General features: G+C 42.5%; 1 protein-coding gene across 11 annotated transcripts in view; it reads right to left on the reverse strand.

The window, feature by feature from the left end:
- The window catches only part of PALS2 (protein associated with LIN7 2, MAGUK family member), a 139363-nt gene that overhangs the window by 20350 nt on the left and 97105 nt on the right, over positions 1 to 21908 (reverse strand). For 10 of the 11 annotated variants that reach the window (XM_038390908.2, XM_038390909.2, XM_043509168.1 and 7 more), the window contains 4 exons: positions 14151 to 14282; positions 5899 to 5998; positions 2213 to 2281; positions 1066 to 1227 (listed from right to left, as the gene is read on the reverse strand). In XM_038390908.2, the coding sequence (XP_038246836.1) occupies positions 1066 to 1227; positions 2213 to 2281; positions 5899 to 5998; positions 14151 to 14282 (463 nt within the window). The remainder of the gene's footprint in view (positions 1 to 1065; positions 1228 to 2212; positions 2282 to 5898; positions 5999 to 14150; positions 14283 to 21908) is intronic. The other variant, XM_043509169.1, reaches the window with a different exon arrangement.

Below are 21908 nucleotides of genomic sequence, written 5' to 3' on the forward strand. Positions count from 1 at the left end.
TGTTAATGTCACATTGTGCATTGCTCTTTGCCTACATGGATTATTAACCTGACTCCCAGCATAGGTTCCTTTGGACAGATTATGCTATCAGATATGCACCCTGATTCTAATGGCATGGACCAGTTTGGAGGTTTGATGAGCATTACAGATGAAAAAGATTAGGACTCCTGGGGCTATCCAGTTTCCCCACCTCAGTCACAAGACACTCCTGGCTTGTCTTTAAGATTTGCCCACATCCCCACTACTGCCAGTATCATTCCTTGCCACACTATGAGGCAGAAGAGAACAGATGGCTCTTAGAAGTGGCTGGGCATAACGGGTATGGGGCAATGAAGCTGTTTATGCTCAGAGGTCAGCCAGAAGGGGTGGTCTGGCAGACAGGAAAGAACAAGTTCTTTCAGAAAGTGAAGTAGGAGAAAATTCTGATACTGCAGGAAGGGGCAGCTCTTTCAGCAGCTGAAAGGAAGACAGACCAGAGCAGAGAGGGGTAGGGCTGGTGCATGAAGAAGTAGGAAGAAATGACATTAATTGGCCTCTCATCCCTCAGTTTATAACATTAACAACCAATAAAATAGAATTCATAGTTTATTAATCCCTAGAATACTATGGGTTAAAGCCATGAACTACAAATTTCAAATTTTGTTTCACATACAGAGAGATAAAGAGCTCATTTAAACAATAAAATGAGTTTCTAAGCAAAATTCTAGTAACTGTTCATTATTAAAATTTATCAGGAATTTTTTGAAACATTCAGATATTGACTATAGGAAAACCCCAAAATAGATATACTTGAATAATCCTGCCAGATGCATGCATTGGAACTCCTGTCTTCAGCATGAGCAGACAAAAGTTTGGCTGGTATTTAGATGTCATTAACACAAACAGGATTTTCCTACTTATTGAGGAGATTGAAAACACGCTTCATTCTCCAGCCAAAGTTTTCAACCCACAATTATTACTTCCAGATTGAGTCACTACGACAAATTTCAGATTAGAATACATTTTTCCAGATGAATTACAAACTTCAATAAACAGGATTTGACAGTGGGAGTACTGATAACTTACATGGCACTGTAGTTCCAAACCTAACGGGATTCAATACTATAAATCGGTTTTTCAAGCTTCTTCGACCCACTCCCTGGGCCCCTATTAAGACCAATGTCTTCCTCTGAAAAGGAGGCATTTTGGCTACTTCCTCATATATCTGGATTTCATGACGATCAAATTCTACATAGAAAAAAGTAACAAAATATTAAATGCAGATCAAGGCATTGCCATTTGTAGAAAACTTCAGCAATTCTATTTTATATTCACATATAACCTATTATTGTAAATGGTACTTAAAAGTATTTTTCATCAGATATTTTTATCTCAGTTTTCTTATGTATAAGCAGAAATGGGAATATTGTAGATTCTTAAATGACCATCTACTCTAAACATAGTGATTCTGTAGTAGGATTGTTTTTTGGAAATTTAGGCATAGACACACCATGCATAGGTTCCAACTTTCTAATGTGCCATGGTGCTCCCCCTCGGCTCCGTTCCAGGTCCTGCCCCCACTCCACCCCTTCCCCCAGGGTCCCACCCCGCCCTGCCCCTTCCTGCCTCCTCCCCTGAGCATACCCCACCCTCACTCTTCCCTGCTCCCCTCAAGTACCTCCTGCACACCATGGAGCAGCTGATCCACAGCAGGGGTGGTGGAGGCACTGATCAAGCAGGGTCGCTGCCAGGTGGGAGGAGTTGGGGGAGGCACTGATATGAGGGCTATCGGTGGGTGTTAAGCACCCACCATTTTTTTCCTGTGGCTGCTCCAGCTCTGGAGCACCCATGGAGTCAGTGCCTATGACATGCCAGCATTTACCACTGTGCCAGTCAATGGTGTTTAAGTATTTAGAAAATTGTTCTTTGATCCTTTATTCTGTCCCCTAATGCATCTGCTCAACAGTAACAACTTTTCTTTGGGCACCATGACTTAACCACAAAAACTACCCGTTTATAATTTCTGATCTAGCTGATTGATTTGCAAATCAAGCTACTATAATTTATTTTAAAACTTTCTCCTATAACAGAAGCATTCACTGTCATGATAGTTTAATCTGCTATACCCAGTGTGATAACCTGAGTTTAAAATACAGATTCAGAAACTCTACAACGTATTAGACTTGTACACTATTCTACTGGATTTTACACATAATGCAAGACTAAAATGTACCTGCATTTCTGGTTGTGAGGTACATCATCTTTTTCTTTTTTTTGCTACTTATTGTTCCACAAAAGGGCCCTGAAAAGTAAAACAGACAAGAATACTGAAAGCTCTTAAAAACTCACCTTTTGATAAATATCTTTTCATGATAGCTTACTCTATGTAGATTTTAGGATTAACTAAAAAGACAGCCATATATTGAAGGATAGTTCATTTTTTTTTTTTAAACCAGAGACACAATATGACCTTTATTGGAGAGACTAATCATTATTAATCCTCTTTGCATATACTTTAAATGGTATAGCAGACACATAAAAGCTAATGCTATGCATAAAATGTACCAGAAAACAAAATTTTCTAGAAACGAATAGGAAAGGACCAAAACTGTTTCCAGTAAATATTTATATTAGAGCTGTCCATTAATCGCAGTTAACTCATGTGATTAACTCAAAAAAATTAATCGTGATTAAGAGCACTTTTAATCACACTGTTAAACAGAACAATTGAAATTTATTAAATATTTTGGATGCTTTCCTACATTTTCAAATATATTGATTTCAATTACAACACAGAATGCAGAGTGTACAGTGCTCACATTATTATTTTTTATTACAAATATTTGCACTATAAAATGATAAATAGCGTTTTTCAATTCACCTCATACAAGTGCCATAATGCAATATCTTTATCATGAAAGAGCAACTTACAAATGTAGATTTTTTTTTTTGTTACGTAACTGCACTCAAAAAAACCAAAACAATGTAAAACTTTAGAGCAGTGGTTCTTAACCTTTACTGCAGCCTGCACTCCTTTGGTTCTCAAAATATGTTCTCGCACCCCTTATCAAAAATTGCTGAAGTAAGTCAGTTCTTTAAACCTAGATATACTTTTTTTTTTTTTAAACAATTACTGTAATATATAATGTATAATGTTAATAAATACATGGGTTTGATTAAACAAAGTAGTTGTACATACATACCTGTGCTTAATTTGTGTTTTTGATGATTTACCTTCCTAAAAAAAACTGGCATGTCTTGCACCCCAGGTTAAGAACCACTGCTTTAAAGCCTACAAGTCTGCTCAGTCCTATTCTTGTTCAGCCAGTCGCTAAGACAAACAAGTTTGTTTACATTTATGGGACATAATGCTTCCTGCTTCTTATTTACGTCACCTGAAAGTGAGAAAAGGCATTTACATGGCACTTTTGTAGCCGGCATTGCAAGGAATTTATGTGCCAGATAAGCTAAACATTCGTACGCCCCTTCATGCTTTTGCCACCATTCCAGAGGATATGCTCCCATGCTGATGACTCATTTAAAAAACGTGTTAATTAAATTAGTGACTGCACTCCTTGGAGGAGAATTGAATGGCTAGCCTGCTCTGTTTTACCCATATTCTGCCATATATTTCATGTTATAGCAGTCTCGGATGATGATTTCAGCACACGTTCGTTTTAAAAACACTTTCACTTCAGATTTGATAAAAAGCAAAGAAGGTACCAATGTGAGATTTCTAAAAGATAGCTACAGTACTCGACCCAAGATTTAAAAATCTGAAGGGCCTTCCAAAATCTGAGAGGGATGAGGTGTGGAGCATGCTTTCAGAAGTCTTAAAAGAGCAACTCTCTGATGCAGAAGCTACAGAACCCAAACCACCAAGAAAATCAACCTTCTGCTGGTGCTATCTGACTCAGATGATGAAAATGAGCATGCATCAGTCTGCACTGCTTTGGATCGTTATCGAGAAGAATCCATCATCAGCATGGACGCATGTCCTCTGGAAGGGCGGTTTAGGCATGAAGGGATATATGAATCTTTAGGGCATCTGCCATGCAAATATCTTGCGATGCCGGCTACAACTGTGCCAGGCAAACACCTGTAAACAAGAAGTGGGAAGCATCATCTCCTGCAAATGTAAACAAACTTGTTTGTCTGAGCGATTGGCTGAAAAAGAAGTAGGACGGAGTGGACATGCAAGCTCTAAAATTTTACATTGTTTTATTTTTGAGTGCAGTTATTTTTTGGTACATAATTCTACATTTGTAAATTCAACTTTCACGATAAAGAAATTGCACTACATTATTTGTAGTGGGTGAATTGAAAAAACTTTGTTTTTTACTGTGCAAACATTGGTAATAAAAATAATATAAAGTGAAGCACTGTATACTTTGTATTCTGTGCGCTAACTGAAATCAATGTATTTGAAAATGCAGAAAACATCCAAAAATATTTAAATAAATCGTATTCTATTATTCTTTAACAGTGCGATTAATCATGATGAATTTTTTTAATTGCTTGACATCCCTAATTTATTTATTTATATATTTTTAAAGCAACTTGAAAATGGTCACTATGGTTGATTTTCCTGCCTAATTTTACTATTCACCAGCAGGTGGCAAAAAGGATCAGAACTCTGAAAACAGTGAGTGTACATTCTAATCCTCGCTCTTCCAGTCAAGGTCAAAATAAAATACATTTGTAATAACTAGCATTTATTTTATGTATTGAAATCACCTGTGGAGCCTCTTTCATAAGGTCTGCCTGATTGTGTAAATGGAAAAAGCAAAGCAAGCTAATCATGATAGCACCCCCCCCCAGAGCCCTGCCCAACACCATGTGTAGCCCCTGGGCTGCTGTGTCCTTCCAAAGCCAGTACGTGGAGCCCGCAGGGCTGTGTGTGGCCTTCCAGTCCCCACTACCTTTCTCCCAGATATATTTGTTCAATATCTTCATTAATGATCTGGAGGATGGCGTGGATTGCACCCTCAGCAAGTTTGCAGATGACACTAAACTGGGAGGAGTGGTAGACATGCTGGAAGGTAGGGATAGGGTACGGAGGGACCTAGACAAATCAGAGGATTGGGCCAAAAGAAATCTGATGAGGTTCAACAAGGACAAGTACAGAATCCTGCACTTAGGACAGAAGAATCCCATGCACTGCTACAGACTAAGGACCGAGTAGCAGGCAGCAGTTCTGCAGAAAAGGACCTAGGGGTTACAGTGGATGAGAAGCTGGATATGAGTCAACAGTGTGCCCTTGTTGCCAAGAAGGCTAATGGCATTTTGGGCTATATAAGTAGGAGCATTGCCAGCAGATCAAGGGACGTGATCATTCCCCTCTATTCGGCATTGGTGAGGCCTCATCTGGAGTAGTGTGTCCAATTTTGGGGCCCACGCTACAAGAAGGATGTGGAAAAAAAAATTGGAAAGAGTCCAGCGGAAGGCAACAAAAATGATTAGGGGGCTGGAGCACATGACTTATGAGAGGCTGAGGGAACAGGGATTATTTAGTCTGCAGAAGAGAAGAATGAGGGAGGGATTTGATAGCTGCTTTCAACTACCTGAAAGGGGGTTTACAAAGATGATGGATCTAGACTTCTCATTGGTACCAGATGACAGAACAAGGAGTAATGGTCTCAAGTTGCAGTGGGGGCGGTTTAGGTTGGATATTAGGAAAAACTTTCACTAGGAGGGTGATGAAGCACTAGAATGGGTTACCTAGGGAGATGGAATCTCCTTCCTTAGAGGTTTTTAAGGTCAGGCTTGACAAAGCCCTGGCTGGGATGATTTAGTTGGGGATTGGTCCTGCTTTGAGCAGGGGGTTGAACTAGATGACCTCCTGAGGTCCCTTCCAACCCTGATATTCTATGATTCTATGATAAAGGAACCCATCTCTGAACGTGCATTAAACCTTACCCGAATTATCCCAGTCCCTCCTAACAAATGCCTTCCGCTTCTCTTCCAGGAACTGGCTAGGAATAAGGCCGGCACTTCCTCCTTCTTTGACATGGCTAGCCTGAAATCAAGTTAATAAGCTATGAATCCCCTGTGACAAATACTTTAAATTTTAGTCCAATGATTCAAACAAGCAGCAAACTTTCAATCAGACATTTACTCCTGAAGACTGGCTTCTTGAAAGATGTCACACTGTCGTTTAGGATTTCTGGAGGCCAAGCACTGATGCATTAGTGATGGACACCTGAAAATCCAAATTTAGCACACCATGCTTCCCAGAAACACAGTGGGGTTTGCCGGTTCTCTAGTCCACTTAAGCATCATAATTCAAGAAACATGGCTAGAGTAGAGACACATAAAACTACTTCTTGATAATGAAGTTATTGTACTGTGTACCACAAATTATTAAATCTCTAATTCCAGAGGTTTATATTTCAGCCATAAAAAAAATTGCTAAAATGTACAATTACCAAATTGACCAAAATGGCTCAGAAAACACTTAAAAGCCAAGCATAACTTGTTTGAAAGGATTCTTCGTGGCACAACATCTATAGAGCTCTGGTGAACACTTATGCATTTATCCTGCATTCTTGTTGGAATCCAGAGGCCCTAAGCTAAACATGATTCCAAATATAGGCACCTGACACCTATTTTTTCTGTCATTTCACGAACATGGAATATTATCCTTGCCTAATAATTGACCATATCTTAAAATTCCACTGTCATGGTACTGTTTTACTACTTCTTGGGAGAGAAAACTTATAGATCTAGGTTTTATAAACCAAACAGTATACTTAGTTATGAAAGCTTAGAAGTCAGATATTCTCTACTGAAATCATTTTATGGTGAGTGTCCCACTGTCAGTAATTCAGGACACAAAAATATGAAATTTTGTAGTTTTGGTCCTCTCAATAGCAGCTACTTGCATCCATTTCTCAAAAGAAATGGTATAAAACAGCAGGCTGAGTCATATTTTCATCTTATTAGTAGCCAGATGGAAAAAAGTTAATATCTCACTTTTTGCCCACTTAAGAAATACTGGATGGATGCTGAAAAGTCTCTAGCTGTAGGAATTCATTGACATCTATTTTGGTACACTTGTAAGTTACTACTTACAACACAATAAATCATTGTTCATGTCAATAGACAGAATGAAATGTAAAAACCCACTAGAAATGGTTTGTGGGAGAGGGCTTTTGGTTTATTTTGTTTGGACTCTTGCAAGTTGCCAGCTGGAGAAGTTTGAAAAGACAGGTGACAGCATTCATGCTGAATGTCCCTAGTACGCTCTTGTGAAGAGATTCAGAGTGCCTAACTTCTGAAACACATTTATTTGGCAGTAAGTAATTATGCAGACTATTTTCTCTTCTTTATTTTCCCTTCTGTAGTTACTGTAGCTGGCTGGTTAGAAGAAGATGGGGACCACTATCATTTTTCAAACACAAAAAGGAGTGAGATGGAAATCCAACTCTGAGAAAACAAGAGAAAAGATTCCTGTATCATAACTGTTGTTCTATGAGATGTGGGTGCAGACATGTATTCAACACGTGTGTGCATGGGCTTACTCTGCCTTGCAATATTCGTCATGCTCACTCCTGCCCCAACCCCTCCCCCCAGTTCCTTCGTGCCAAAATCCCCGGCTGAAGACTCGACTGCAGAGGGGTGGAGAGTAGGTCATGGACTACACATCTGCACCCACATCTCGAAGAACAATTACGATACAGGGGGTAGACATGTATTCCAATCAGGTGACTCACAAGCGGTTCCAGTGGAAAGCAGGCTCAGAGTTTATTTAAATAGTGCAGAACTGCTCCCCAAAGTTTGCAGCCAGTCTTGATGCTGTGGTGATAGCACATTGTCTAGCAAAAATATGTAAAGAAGACACATCACAGCCCTGCAGATATCCACTATTGAAACACCCCCCCCCGACTGTTCCTCAGACGTTCTTGTCAACTGATGGAGATGGCCCACCTTGATCATCACTACAAAAGGTTTTTTCCTCCCCGCTCTCCTGCTGGTAATAGCTCACCTTAAGTGATCACTCTGGTTACAGAGAGTATGGTAATACCCATTGTTTCATGTTCTCTGTGTATATAAATCTCCCCACTGTATTTTCCACTGAATGCATCCGATGAAGTGAGCTGTAGCTCATGAAAGCTGATGCTCAAATAAATTTGTTAGTCTCTAAGGTGCCACAAGTCCTTTTCTTTTTGTGAATACAGACTAACATGGCTGCTACTCTGAAACCACCAAGAAATGAAGCTGATGTCACCTGAGCTCTCATTGAATGAGCCCACAAAAGATGGTGGAGGTATCATCTGAGTCACTTCAGAAGCCATAGTAATGCAGGAAGTTATACACTTGGAAACAGTTTGAGCAGAGAATGGTTGTCCCTTCATCTGCTCAGCACAGGAAATAAAGTGGCGAGATGATGAATGAAACAGCTTAGTCCTTTCTAAATAAAAGGCCAACCATTACATCTAAACTAGGCAGATGCTGTTCCTTCACACTTGAATGTGGTTTGTGAAAAAAAAAATATAGGTAAGTAAATAATCTGATTAAAGTGCAAGTGAGATACTACTTTGGACAAAAATTTTGGATGTGGTCTTAAAGCCATCTTGTCCTTGAAGAATTGAGCGTATGAAGGCTCTGCCATTGAGGCCTGCACCTCACTAATTCTTCTTGCGAATGTTATAGCTACTAGGAAGGCAGTCTTCTAAGAGAGGAGAGCCCATGAACATGTTGCTATCAGCTCAAATGGAGGAACAATCAGTGCTGTCAGGACAACATTAAGGTCCTACAATGGCACCATTTCTTTTGCTAGTGGAAAACGATGGATAATACTCTCTCAAAAACCTCACAATCATAGGGTTTGCGAATACCAACTTCCCTTGAATGGGAGGATGGAAAGATGAGAACACCTCCAAGTGAACCTTCAGGGAGCTCAGAGTGAGGCCTGAAGATTTCAAATGCACCAAATATTTCAAACGTGGGCTGAATCGGCATGGACGTTGCCCTGATAGAAAATTGTTTCCACTTAGACAAGTAATGGCCCTTGTGTCTGGTTTTCTACTAAGCAGAATATCTCTAACTGCCTCTGAGAACTAGCCATTCAACATCCACACCTTAAGATGCAGACTGCTCAACGCTGGATGAACAACCTGGCTAAGATGTTGAGTCAGTAGGTTGGAGAAAAGAGGAAGAGGTTTGGGAGGTCAAGACGACAGAGAGAGGAGGTTGGAAAATTAACATTGCCTCAGTCATGCTGGTGCAGCCATAATAAGTTTGACGTGATCCAATTTGAGCTTGAGGATAGCCTGAGGGATCAGAGGAATGGGGGGAAAAAGCATAAATCAGGTTCCCCCCTCAATTTAAATGGAAGGCCTAGGAGGATGGTGAAGCACTGGAATGGGTTACTTAGGGAGCTAGTGGAATCTCCTTCCTTAGAGGTTTTTAAGGTCAAGCTTGACAAAGCCCTGGCTGGGATGATTTAGTTGGTGATTGGTCCTGCTTTAAGCAGGGGGTTGGACTAGATGACCTCCTGAGGACCCTTCCAACCCTGGTAGTTTATGATTCTAAGGCCTTGATAAGAGACCCCGGCTAACCCATGCTCAAGAGCAGAATTGATGACATTTTCTGTTGCCCTTTGTTGCAAAAAAGTTTATGGAAGGGATACTCCATTGCTGAAAAATGGACGTCAACACACTCTTCTTTAGGTACCACTCATGGTTGATCAAAAAAGATCTGCTGAGATGACTGGCCATTTGGTTCTGAGAGCCTGGTAAGTATTCTGTGGGTATAGTTCCAGACCTTTATTTGTTTCCTGATACAGCTGGTTGGAGCAAGCACCACTCTGGTTGTTCACATAATACACTGCAATGGCAGTGTCCATGAGAATATGAATCCATGATCCTGAAACATCTGACAAGCATTGTATACTGCTCAAAGTTCCAGCAGGTTTATATGAAAGGAAGCTTCCTCTGACCACAAACCCTGAATTTTTAACTCTCCCAGATGTGTTCCCAAACCAATTGGGGAGGCATTAGTAACTACTGTCTTGGTTGGTGGAAGGTGGGCAAAAGGGACTCCTTGACACATAATGTTGAATTCCATCCACCACTATAAAGAGTGCAGAATTTTTAGGGCACCTGGACAACGGTGTCCAGCAGCTGGCAACACAGGCAAAAGTCCAACACTAGCCACAACTAGAGGGTGAAGATGCACCATCACGTTTCATTACATACAGGCATGCCACCATAGGGCCCAGTAACCTCATGCATACCCAGATTGTGGTCAAAGGGTGCAACTGAAGATCCCAACAAAAGTGATGAATTGCCTGGAACAGTTCAGGCAGAAGAAAGGCCCTCAAATTCATAGTCTATCGGAGCACCAATGAAAATTTTTTGAGTTGGCTCCAAAATTGATTTGCTCCTGTTTCAGATCAGACCAAACTGATAATAAAAAGTCTAGTGGGAATCCGACATGACAGAGAACCTGCTCCCTGGATGGACCTCTCAGTAGCCAATTATTCAGGTATGGAAAGATATAAATTCCCCTTCTCCTGAGAAAGGCAGCCCTCACCATCATGCATTTAATAAAGACATATGGGGCTGATGACAGTCTGAAGGGGAGAACCATGTACGGGTAGTGATAGCTGATGATGAGGAATCTGAGGTACTTCCTGTGGCCTGGGAAGATTGCTACATGAAAATAAGCATCCTGGAGATTGAGAGCAGCAAACCGGTTGTAATTCAGAGCAGGAAGAACTGTAACCAGGATAACCATGCAGAATCTCTGATGAGATCAAGGCTAGGTCTCATTCCTTCCTTAGATGTGAGAATCAGGAAGTATCACGAATAAAACACCCTTCCGCAAAGACGACGAAGAACCTCCTCTATAGAGCCCAAAGTACACGTTTGTACCTGATCTAATAGCAGTTACTTGTGAGATGGGTTCCTGAAAAGAGACTAGGTAGGAGGATGGGAGTGGGGAATGGATAGCAACTGAATGGCGCAACCTGATCCCCCCAGTGCTTATGACCCATCTGACCATAGTTATTGTCTCCCGAACACTGTAGAAGCAAGACAGCCTTTCCCCAAATAACTGAGGCATAGAAACGACACTGACAACTGAGGTGCTGCTCTCAACACACCAGTCAAACAGACTGTCTAGTGGAAGGAGGAAGAGGATAAGCCACTTGACTAAAAAGTAGACCCAGAAGGTTTCTTCCCTCCATGATTTGTGCCCCTTTCTAGGGAAATCTTGCTGCCTTGCAGGGTAGGAATGAACACTGACAAATATTATCAAGGACGATATTGCTGCTGCTTCCCAAAATGCAGTCTCTTTATAGCCTGGGTATAAATCCCCAATGAGTGTAGGGCACTCAGGAGTCTTTCAAACAGTATAACGTCTCATCAGTTTTCTCTGAGAATAGGACATGACCATCAAACAAGTCCTCTATGCTTTGCTGGATCTCAGGCGCTATACCAGAGTTTTGTACTCATGAGGCCATGAACCTGAATGAAGCATCTGTTATATCCAGGGTTGACAGTAAGGATGTTTTGGCCACTAAACTATCAACCATAAAAAAAAGCCTTGAACTCCTCCTTAGAGGATACTGGTAACTTGTTCACAAATACGGACATAGTGTCACGGTTCACAAAATCATATTTTTATATTAGAGCTTGATGATTTGCAAAACACATCTACAAGGCGGAAGTCGAGTAGATTTTTCTCCCCAACAAACATAGCATTTTGGACTCCTTTTCTTTAGGCATAGATTTATATCTTCCTTCTCTCACTCTCTCATTTTCTGCTGTCACAATCAGGAAATTTGGAACTGAATGGGTGAAAAAGGATTTGAAGCCCTCCATTGCCACATAGTATCTCTTGTCAGTGCACTTTGCTGTGGGTGTTAACAAAGCTACTGCATAATGATTTAACAGACTCTAGTGTTGCTTCGTTTATAGGGAGGGCAACTCTTCCAGGAGCCAATTGTTGGAAGATATCTTCTATTTTATGGGTGTTTTCCAGCAAAAGCTTGGCCTGAATACATATGGCTGATGTCATGTGTCTGAGCACATCCTGACATGATCTGAAATCCTCTGGTACCGGACATGAGGACTTGTGCACCACTGCATCATCTGGTGACAAGGACGACAATGTAGTTGGGGCCAGTGGAATTCTTTGAGGAATGACATCCATCCATCCCAAAGGTTCAGAATGTCCTAATGCACAGGGAGAGCGCCTTCTGCTGTGCCTGCAGGTCTGATGGTTCTGGTGGGGAGACTACTGGAGGTACAGGTGATCGCCTCCTATAGCGAGCTGATGACTGGGACTTTGCTGAGCAAGAGACTTCCCAGGGATTTCTGGGAGGCTGCTGGGCATAAGGATACAGCATCTGAGGCCAGTAAGAACTAGGTCAAGGTACCTTGTCTCTGCTGTGGGAACGATATCAATCCTGATACCAACTATGACTCCTGCTGTGTCTTGACAACCTTCTAGAGTGGGATGGGGAAGGGGAGGGAGATCTCTCTGAGCTCAGCTGTGAAGATCCCCCCAAATAGCCACTCCTGTCAGGAGTGCCAAGAATCCAGCGCCATCCATGGCCCAACCCAACAATGCCACGAGTACCAAAGGAGCAGTCAACAAGTCCTTGAAGATTGGTACCAGCCCTGAACTCATTCTGAGCCCCAAAAAAGGCATCAGTACCAAAAATAAAGCTGGTGTCAGGCCAGCAGATCCAGACTATGTTGTAGTCAGCATTGATACCATGGATTCTATCTGTGCCAAAGACACCCTTGGTACCAAATAAGTCGACGACACCCATGCATCATGGTAAACTGCAGTATGGACGACTGTCAGAAATGATAAATTCACCAACAATCCCAGGGTAGCAGAGGACACCACAGACTATGCAATTGCAGTCAGATGAAGGTCTTGAATAAGCAGTGAATCAGGAACAGACAGGCACAGCAAATCTGCTGCTTCCAGATACACAGGGTGGAAAACAACAATGCCATCATCTGTACTGAAGGTACCGGAATCAATGGGTGTCCCCAAGGCAGTACACCAGAGTTGCTGGTACAGATTCACAAACCTGATCTAAATGTGAGACCAGAGAGCAGGTTGATGGTCCCTCTTTATCCCTCATACCAAGAGGCTCCCAGTGCAAATCAGTACTTCCCTTAGTCCGTGAAGATTAATCTCCCCATCCCCTGGAATGACCCTGATCCATTTTGTTGATTCTTTTTGTTTGTGGGCCAGATGAAGGGGAGTAGTCCCTCTTCCTTCTGGGCAAGTAATCCGAGCTCAGTCCAGAAGCACCGATACATACTGGCTCCAGTGCCCTTTCAGGGGCCTGACTCTCCACAGTGGTCCCCAACGTTGAGGCAGGCAATGCTGTCTGCTTGAGAAGGTGCTGTTTTAATCTTGCATCTCTAGTTACCTGTGTCCTCTTTTTACAAATAGAGCACCTTTCTTTAGCATGCCTTTCCTGAAGGCACAAACATCTGGGGTGGGGATGGTTATGGGGAATAGCCCCACAAAAGGGCAATGTTTTAACCCCTTTGAAGGCATCCTACCAAGAGAAGCTACGTGGCTATTAACTATTATTAACTACTAAGGGTACTAACAGTAACTATATACAAAGATGACACAAAGCTGTAAAGACAAGTGAGAGGAAAGATCACACTAAGTGCTCCAACTCTAGCTGCAAGTAGTGTGAAGGAACGGAGGAGGGTTGGGGTGGTGCTGCCCTTTTATAGCCATGGGAAGAGCTATGAGGGGAGGGAAGCCGGTGCCAATTCTGTGGGTACTGCTAGGCAAAATTATACAGCTTTGGTGCGCACACACCTGAGTGCAACACATGTCTGCAACCACTTGAAGAAGAGCCTGCTCTTCCACAATCACTGTCAGAGGGAGACTCACCATAATTAATTGACAACCTAAGATGTAATACTTTGCTGGAAATTATCTGTCTACAGTGAATTTTGGAATGTAGCCGCTTCAGACCAAATAAGTAGTAGTATAAAAAGGATAGAGTGGTATAGATAATACTGAAGTGAAAGACAATGATGTAAGGTTGTTTTAAGACGCTGGAGAGCGAAAAGCAGGATCAATACTTCCTAAAACTCCTATCAACCGGATTAGATTAATACAAATCTATTACTATTATAAATAATAAATAATAAAGGTCTCAGCATTTTACCAACCTGCCACCAATTTGAGTCTTCCCGGTTTACAATCTGAAGAATTTCTCCTTTAGAAAATTTCAAACCTGCTTCTTTGCATGGGATCAGGTTGTCATTGTATGGATTATAATCAAAGTGACACTTCACAAATACCTGAAATACATTGTAAACCTTTAAAGCTTAAAAAAGATTGAATATCAACAATTGCTACTGATATCAAAAAGTCTCATTACTTCATTAGTAAAGCCAAAAATGCTCTGCAACTTTGCTAAGGACATACAAAATTTCATTAATGGTCAATTTGCCTTGGCCAAGCAAAATACAAGATATTGGAGAAGATGTAAAGAACATTTTGCCTGATATTATACCAGCAGAGAGCACATTAAGTAAACAGCAACACTAAAACGATCTCAAAAAGCTTCTCAATCCAGGAAAATACAAATTTTGTTTTTTTTTAAAAAAAAAATTACACACACGTCTAACTAAAACTGAAACACTCATTTTTACATTTCAGTATAAACCATAACTCAGCATTCTGACATGCACTAACTTGAAATTAATCTAAAGTATGCATTTCTGAGAATGTGAGCACTGGCTTTGAGATTTGTGAAATTCTAACTGAACTTAGGCTACAAATTGCTGAGGTTTCAAGCCCTCACTTGTCTTCAAGGCCTTCCTCTCAGAGTTGCTACTGGAATGGGAACTGGCAGTAAACTGCCCCCCTTCTCTGTGGTTCCAATGCTTCAGAAGATAGGGATTTGTGTGCCTTATCCCTTGTAAAGGAGAATGTGTCTGACTAAAGCTCAGTGCATTCCTATATTCCTATAGCTCCTGCTAGCCTAAGCAGTCTTTTGTCTTGCTTGTACTCAAAGCTGGTCCTAGAGAATTTATGTTTTTGATAAATTTATCTTCCTGAATATGGTTATCATCTGCAAAGAGCTTTTTTTGAATCTTCAAAACCATCAATTTAGAACAATGTATTTACTCCTTCAGTGTACAAGTTAACAGGCTACAGGAACAATCAGAACACTGAGCTATTTGGCAACTCACATTCTCTCAAGCAAATCAACTTCTGAGGAAGTCTCTCTCTCTCTCTCTCTCTCTCTCTCTCAAATTGAGCCTGTACTCAAATTCAGCCAAGTCTCTGAAAACTGCAGTTTGCTCAGTAGAGATTTGTTAGAGACTGGCAGCAGCATCACACTGAAGATTCTGCCTGCACAGAGCATTCTTCATCCCTATATATCTCCTGTGGACCGACTAGACTAGTCATGTGCCATTCCAGGGATGAGGGGGGGCTGGGCCAGGCTTTACCTGCAATTGCTTCTCTCAACAGCTGAACAATTCTGTGCTGCCAGGCACTGGAATTGAGAGCAGGAAGAATGTCCCCCCTGTTCTCAATGCTTCCATTGCTACCGCCAAGGCACCATGAAGGAGAAGGAGGAAGCAATGTGACCTGAATGTAGAGGTGCGAACAGGGAGGAACCGGTAGGAAGGAAGGGGAAGCAATGGAGGTGGGATAAGGAAATGAGTTGTATGAGAGCGAATAAAGAGGACCAGAGGAGTACCGACAGTCTGGAGAGAAGGGGGATGGGGCAGAAGAGTCTACAGCCATCTTAATGACACTAACTACAAAGATCACATGCTATTTTTCCAGAGAGAGTACTCTAATGCAATCTTAATTCTAGCATTTCTTAACTGCTGAATGCTTGACATTGCAACCGTAGCTTTCTTTTAATGTAAGGGCGGGGGGGGGCTGTAAATAATTAAATATACTAAAATTAAGACTAGTTGAAAGTTTTCTAGCAAAACCATTTCAACAGAAAATTGAGTTTTTGACTAAAATTGGTTTTTGTGGAAAATGTCTATGGAAAATAGATTTTGTCAAAAAACTGAACATCCAAAAACCAAACCCCTCCCCAGCTGGACTACAGCTTTCAGGATGCACAGTAGCCATGCAACTGCCATTATGTATGCCTCTGCTCACGGAGAGTAGAGACCCATATGCATCATGGGAGATGTAGTTTGCCAAGGGAACCCAGCTTACAGAAGAGAATGGGAGCATTATGCACAGCAGAATAGAAATATTCAGAATAGAAATATTTTGGGTTTTGGCCAAAGTGTTCTTTTTTTCAATTTTTCATAGAAAACTCAACGTTTTTGATGGAACAAATACCCCATTTTCTGAGGGGATATTCATGAGTGGGTGAACAGAGAAGGGCTACTAGGATGATCCGAGGAATGGAAAACTTGTCTTATGAAAGGAGACTTAAGGAGCTTGGCTTGTTTAGCCTAACTAAAAGAAGGTTGAGGGGAGATATGATTGCTCTCTATAAATATATCAGAGGGATAAATACAGGAGAGGGAGAGGAATTATTTAACCTCAGCACCAATGTGGACACAAGAACAAATGGGTATAAACTGGCCACCAGGAAGTTTAGACTTGAAATCAGACGAAGGTTTTTAACCGTCAGAGGAGTGAAGTTTTGGAATAGCCTTCCAAGGGAAGCAGTGGGGGCAAAAGATCTATCTGGCTTTAAGATTCTACTCGATAAGTTATGAGGAGATGGTATGATGGGATAATGGGATTTTGGTAAGTAATTGATCTTTAAATATTCAGGGTAAATAGGCCAAATCCCCTGAGATGGGATATTAGATGGATGGGATCTGAGTTACTATAGAAAATTCTTTCCTGGGTATCTGGCTGGTGAATCTTGCCCATATGCTCAGGGTTTAGCTGATTGCCATATTTGGGGTCGGGAAGGAATTTTCCTCCAGGGCAGATTGGAGAGGCCCTGGAGGTTTTCGCCTTCCTCTGTAGCATGGGGCATGGTTGACTTGAGGGAGGCTTCTCTGCTCCTTGAAGTCTTTGAACCATGATTTAAGGACTTCAATAGCTCAGACATGGGTGAGGTTTTTCATAGGAGTGGGTGGGTGAGATTCTGTGGCCTGCGCTGTGCAGGAGGTCGGACTAGATGATCAGAATGGTCCCTTTGACATTAGTATCTATGAATCTATAACAGGGAATTTGGCAGATCCATAAACCAGAACTGTCTCTGCCGACTGGGCGCAATCAGGATGACTTGAGCTCTGTCTTGGTGGATCTTCCATAGAACTTGTGGTATCAATGGAATGGAAGGAAGGCAATCCATCCATGACACCCGCAGAGCATCTCCAACTGAGCCCCTACACAATGCTGCTCTGGAGCAGTATTGACAAAGTTTCTTGTTCCCCCATAAGGCGAAAAAAGTCCCATTCTGGTGTTCCCCATTGAGAGAAAACGTTGAGAACCGAATTTTAAACCTCCCATTTGTGATTCATGGAAAAAATGTCTGTTTAGACAATCTGCTAGGGAGTTTTGCATCTGTGGTAAATATGTTGCTGGTAGGGCTATGCGATAGCTGATGCACCAGTTCCAGAGAACGCTTGCCTCTATGCACAGAGGATAACAGCTTGTTCCCCCGTGCTGATTGCTCAGAGTTCTAGTAAATTGATATGCATTCTGGACGCCCACACAGTCCAGATGCCTTGTGCCATATGATCACTGGCATGACCACCCCAACCCAAGAGGGAGGCACTGGTAATAATGGTTGCCTCAGGAGTCAGTGTGAGAAACGGAATCCCCATCCAAACCTTTTCCGGATTCATCCACCGTCTGAAAGAGTGCAAAACTTTGGAAGGAATGGTCACCTTACCATCTATATTGCCTTTCTGATATGTCCAGAGAGAGAAGACAAGCTAGTAGGCAACAAAGATGAAGTCTGGTGAATAGCGTCACGTGTACAAGAGACAATGTGGCCAAGGAGAGAAAAGCAAGTTTGGACTGATATCCTGGATCTGATAGTGACCCGATGTATGAGTGCACTCGTGGCCTGAAACTAGTCAAGAGGAAGATATGCTCTTGCCGTGGTTGAGTCCAACATTGCCCCTGTAGAGTTTATGCATCTTGTAGGTCTCAACGTGGACTTTTTGTGATTGATGCAGACATCCAGGGAAGGCAGAAGGCTGAGCAGAACACTGGCTGTTCACTGGACTTCCTCATAGGAACTGCCCTTCAGAAGCTAGCTGTTGAGGTAAGGGAAGCCTGTAAATCCTCTCTCATCCAAACTGCCACTACTGAAAAAGCTTTTGTAAAGACCTTGGGTGTTATAGCTAGGCCAAAGTGAAGGACTCCAAATTGGTAATGTGATTGATTGAAGAGGAACCTCCTGTGAGTTGCGTGGATGTCTTTGTGAACATATGCATCTTTCAGGTCAAGAATGTCAAACCATGTGTTCCCCTCTAACAAGGAAATTATTGATGCCCAAGGATATCATGCAGAATTTTAGCTTTCAAATGAATCTATACAGCTGCCTCAGATTGCTAATTACTCTCCTTCCCCCATTCTTCTTGGATGTCAGGAAGTAAGGGGAATAGAATCCCTTCCCTAATGTTGTGGGAACCCTTTCTACAGCTCCCCTGAGGAGAGGGGGGTTTGCCTCTTGTTGTAGAATCTGCTTGTGAGAGTGGTCCTTGAAATGGAACAGGGAAGGGGATTTGTGAGTAGGAGGTACCGGAAACATGATCAGATAGCTACCATGAATAATCTCTAATACCCATTTGTCTGTAGTGGGTCCTCTAATTTTTGGCAAATTAGGTAAGGCAACTTTCAAATATCAGGGGAGGGGAATGAAAAGCAGCACCAATAAAAGGGTATGCAGGTCTCAACAGACCTATCAAAAGAAACTCTTCATTTGGAGGTTGGGATATGATGGTGTGTCAGTTGATGTTACAGTTCCTGGGTCTATAAACCCAGTCTCTTGTGTGGTGGCTCCTGAGGATGTTGGTGGTTAAAAAGCTGAGGAGATCATCTTGCCCTATTCCCCTTGTCCATGGTGTTTTCTCTTAAGGGTGGGAGTATAAATGCCCAGTGAGCAAAGCATTAGTCTCTCCACTCCTTGAGCCTTTAAGGGTATCATGAAATAGGTTGATACTATCGAAGGGCAGATCTTGGATGGTACTCTTCACCTCCCTAGGGAAACCTGAGGATTGCAATCATTAGTCCCTTCGCATAACAATGGCTGCAACAATGGCCATCTTTCTAAATGCACAGCTTGGAGGGAAGCTTTGGCCACCATCCTGCCCTCATCCACTAAGACCTGGGAGTGGGCCTTATCCTGAGGGAGCTTGTCCTTGAATTCCAAAAACTTATTACAGTTGCTCACATCATATTTGGACAAAAAGGCTTGGTAATTTGAGCTCCTGAACTGGAGTGAGGTGGATGAGAAGACCTTTCTCCCTAGCAGGATGAGTCGCTTGTGTCCCTTATCAGAGAGCATGGGCTTTGGGTGCTGTTGCTTGGACTGCTCTGTAGCTACCTTCACTATCAAAGAGTTAGGCAGTGGAAGAGAAAACAAAAACCTTTCCCCCTCCCCTCCAGGAAGGAGCAAAGTAATGCTTTTTGGCTTTCTTCGGGGTGGGCACTCAAGAAGCCAGGGCGTGCCAAACCATGTTTGCCATGATGGCCTCACTGATGGGGAGGGCCACTCGGCAGGAACCGGAAGGTTGCAGAATGTCCAGCAAACTGTGCTGAGGCTCCTGGTCCTTCTCCAGCTCAATCTGTAACTCTACAGTCACCTTGTGCATGAGCTTCTGGTATTGCTTAAAGTCATCTGAGGGAAACAGAGGATGGAGTAACCACCTCATCCGGTGAGGGTGACAAGAACTGTATGCTCTGACTCACCTTCCCCTTCCAAATATTGTGACAGTTAGAATTGTTGGTAACGGGGTGATGATAAATAGGACTCCTGAAGTGATCCTTGGTGTCTCTGGTAGGCTCCCATAGTCCCCAAGATTGCTAGTAGGCTGGATCAGCTGGTTGAGGAGGAATCCATGGCATCAGGTACCACCTGTCCTTTGGCCAGTCGTATCTGGTCTGGAATCCTGATGTGGAGCTCATCTCATGCTCCCTCTGCCTGATGCTGCAGGGGCTAATCCTCATCTGACGAGAAAGCTGGATTCCTCATCTCTGGTGGAACCAATGGTACAAATGGTTGCCTTGCTGTAATAGTCTCTTTCCAGGTGTATGCATGTCCAAGAATAGAGATGATACTGATAGGAGGGTGAATGAAGGTAAGGAAGAGCAAAGATGTCCTCCAGGGAAACGCAGATCTCAGAACACCGTGTAGTCTGAGGAGAATCTATTGGCAGAGCCATTGGAACCAGAGCTTCTCTGGTCACCGTGGCGGTTGGCTCCTATCAGGGCCATGTCACTATTGGTACCGCTTCAGCTTTAGAAGTAGACGGGAGCGTCAGAAGCTGTTTATCCCAAGCCTTCATCAGAGCCAATGTCAGAACTATTGGATCTATAACCTTCTGTGCCGCCTCCTTCTGTCAAGAAGATTTACTGAGGCCTAAGCCCATAGAGCCAGTGCATCCTGGTTCTCTTGACTTTGATGGGGTCAGAGAGGGAGCCTCTCTCTTCAGGGCAGTTTTAGATGAAGATGATTTGTCCTTATGTCTATGAGAATACATCTCATGTGAAGCTTTCTCTCTAGGCTGAACAGTTGTAACCTCCATTCCTGAACTTGTGCTTCGAGAGGCACTGCCCGCTTGTTGAGACTGATAAACAGAGGTGTCCCCAGACCGGATCTGACTGGTGCTTTATTGCCTTCTCCACAAGATGTTTTCCGAGTCTCAGTTCCTGACCCTCACAAATTCTGGGGGGAAAAGAGTGGCAAATGCTGCACTAGACAGAAATATGAACCTCACCCAGGCAACAGAGGCTCTGTTGATGTTCATCACTCACTGAAAAGGAGTGAGGGCGAGAAACAGTTTTAGACGTCAGACCCTGGGCATAATCCCAGACTGCTTGGGGTGAAAATGTCCCCTGGTGGGGAAGAAAAAGGGAAAAACATTATCTAACTATACTACGTAGAATTTGCTATAAAAATACTAAAAACTGCTGAAGCTACTAAAAACAAACTACATCAAATACCCTACAGCAATGACAGTAAAAAAAGGGAGCACAGAACACCAAAGATTCCGACTCAGACCATGCAGCAGTAAGAAGGAACTAGAGGGGCATTGGCTCGCATCACCATATATACCCTTAGTTTTGAGTACAAGGAGATTTACAGTCCACGGGCGGGCTAATGCAGTGGTTCTCAAAGCTGGTCCACCGCTTGTTCAGGGAAAGCCCCTGGCGGGCCGGACCGGTTTGTTTACCTACCACGTCCGCAGGTTCAGCCGATCATGGATCCCACTGGCCGCGGTTCGCCGCTCCAGGCCAATGGGGGCTGCGGGAAGGCCAATTTGCTAATTTGCATTAGCAGATTTCATCCAGAATTTTTTCTTGAATACAAACAAATTCAGCCATTTCAAAAATCAAAATTGGTCCACCTCTTTTGGTACTATAAAACGTAGGGAAACAACTCCCAGATTCTGCACCTGTACTTGAGTAGGCAATGAACTACACATAGTTAATAAAACCTTGTGTTATTTTTCTTCCTAAAAAGGAACTGAGGACAGGATGAACAGAGGGGACACAGTTCTTGTAATTACAGTTCTTGTAATTTTATGCAGCACCGCCTGGTCATTACTGAGGGTGCCCAATCTTGTACTTATCAGTGTTTTTCCTTAAGAGTGAAGAAGCCTCCCCACTTTAAATAACTCAATGAGACAGAGTGGTAGATAGAATGAATCTTAGAAGATTCTCTCAAGATGAAAGAGCCTCCTCTTGTATTATAGGAAATAAGGAAATGTGAACTTATGGGAGGTTGAGAAAATGTTACCTTTTTCTGT

Source organism: Dermochelys coriacea, chromosome 2 (assembly GCF_009764565.3).
Source record: "Dermochelys coriacea isolate rDerCor1 chromosome 2, rDerCor1.pri.v4, whole genome shotgun sequence".
NCBI lineage: Eukaryota > Metazoa > Chordata > Testudines > Dermochelyidae > Dermochelys > Dermochelys coriacea.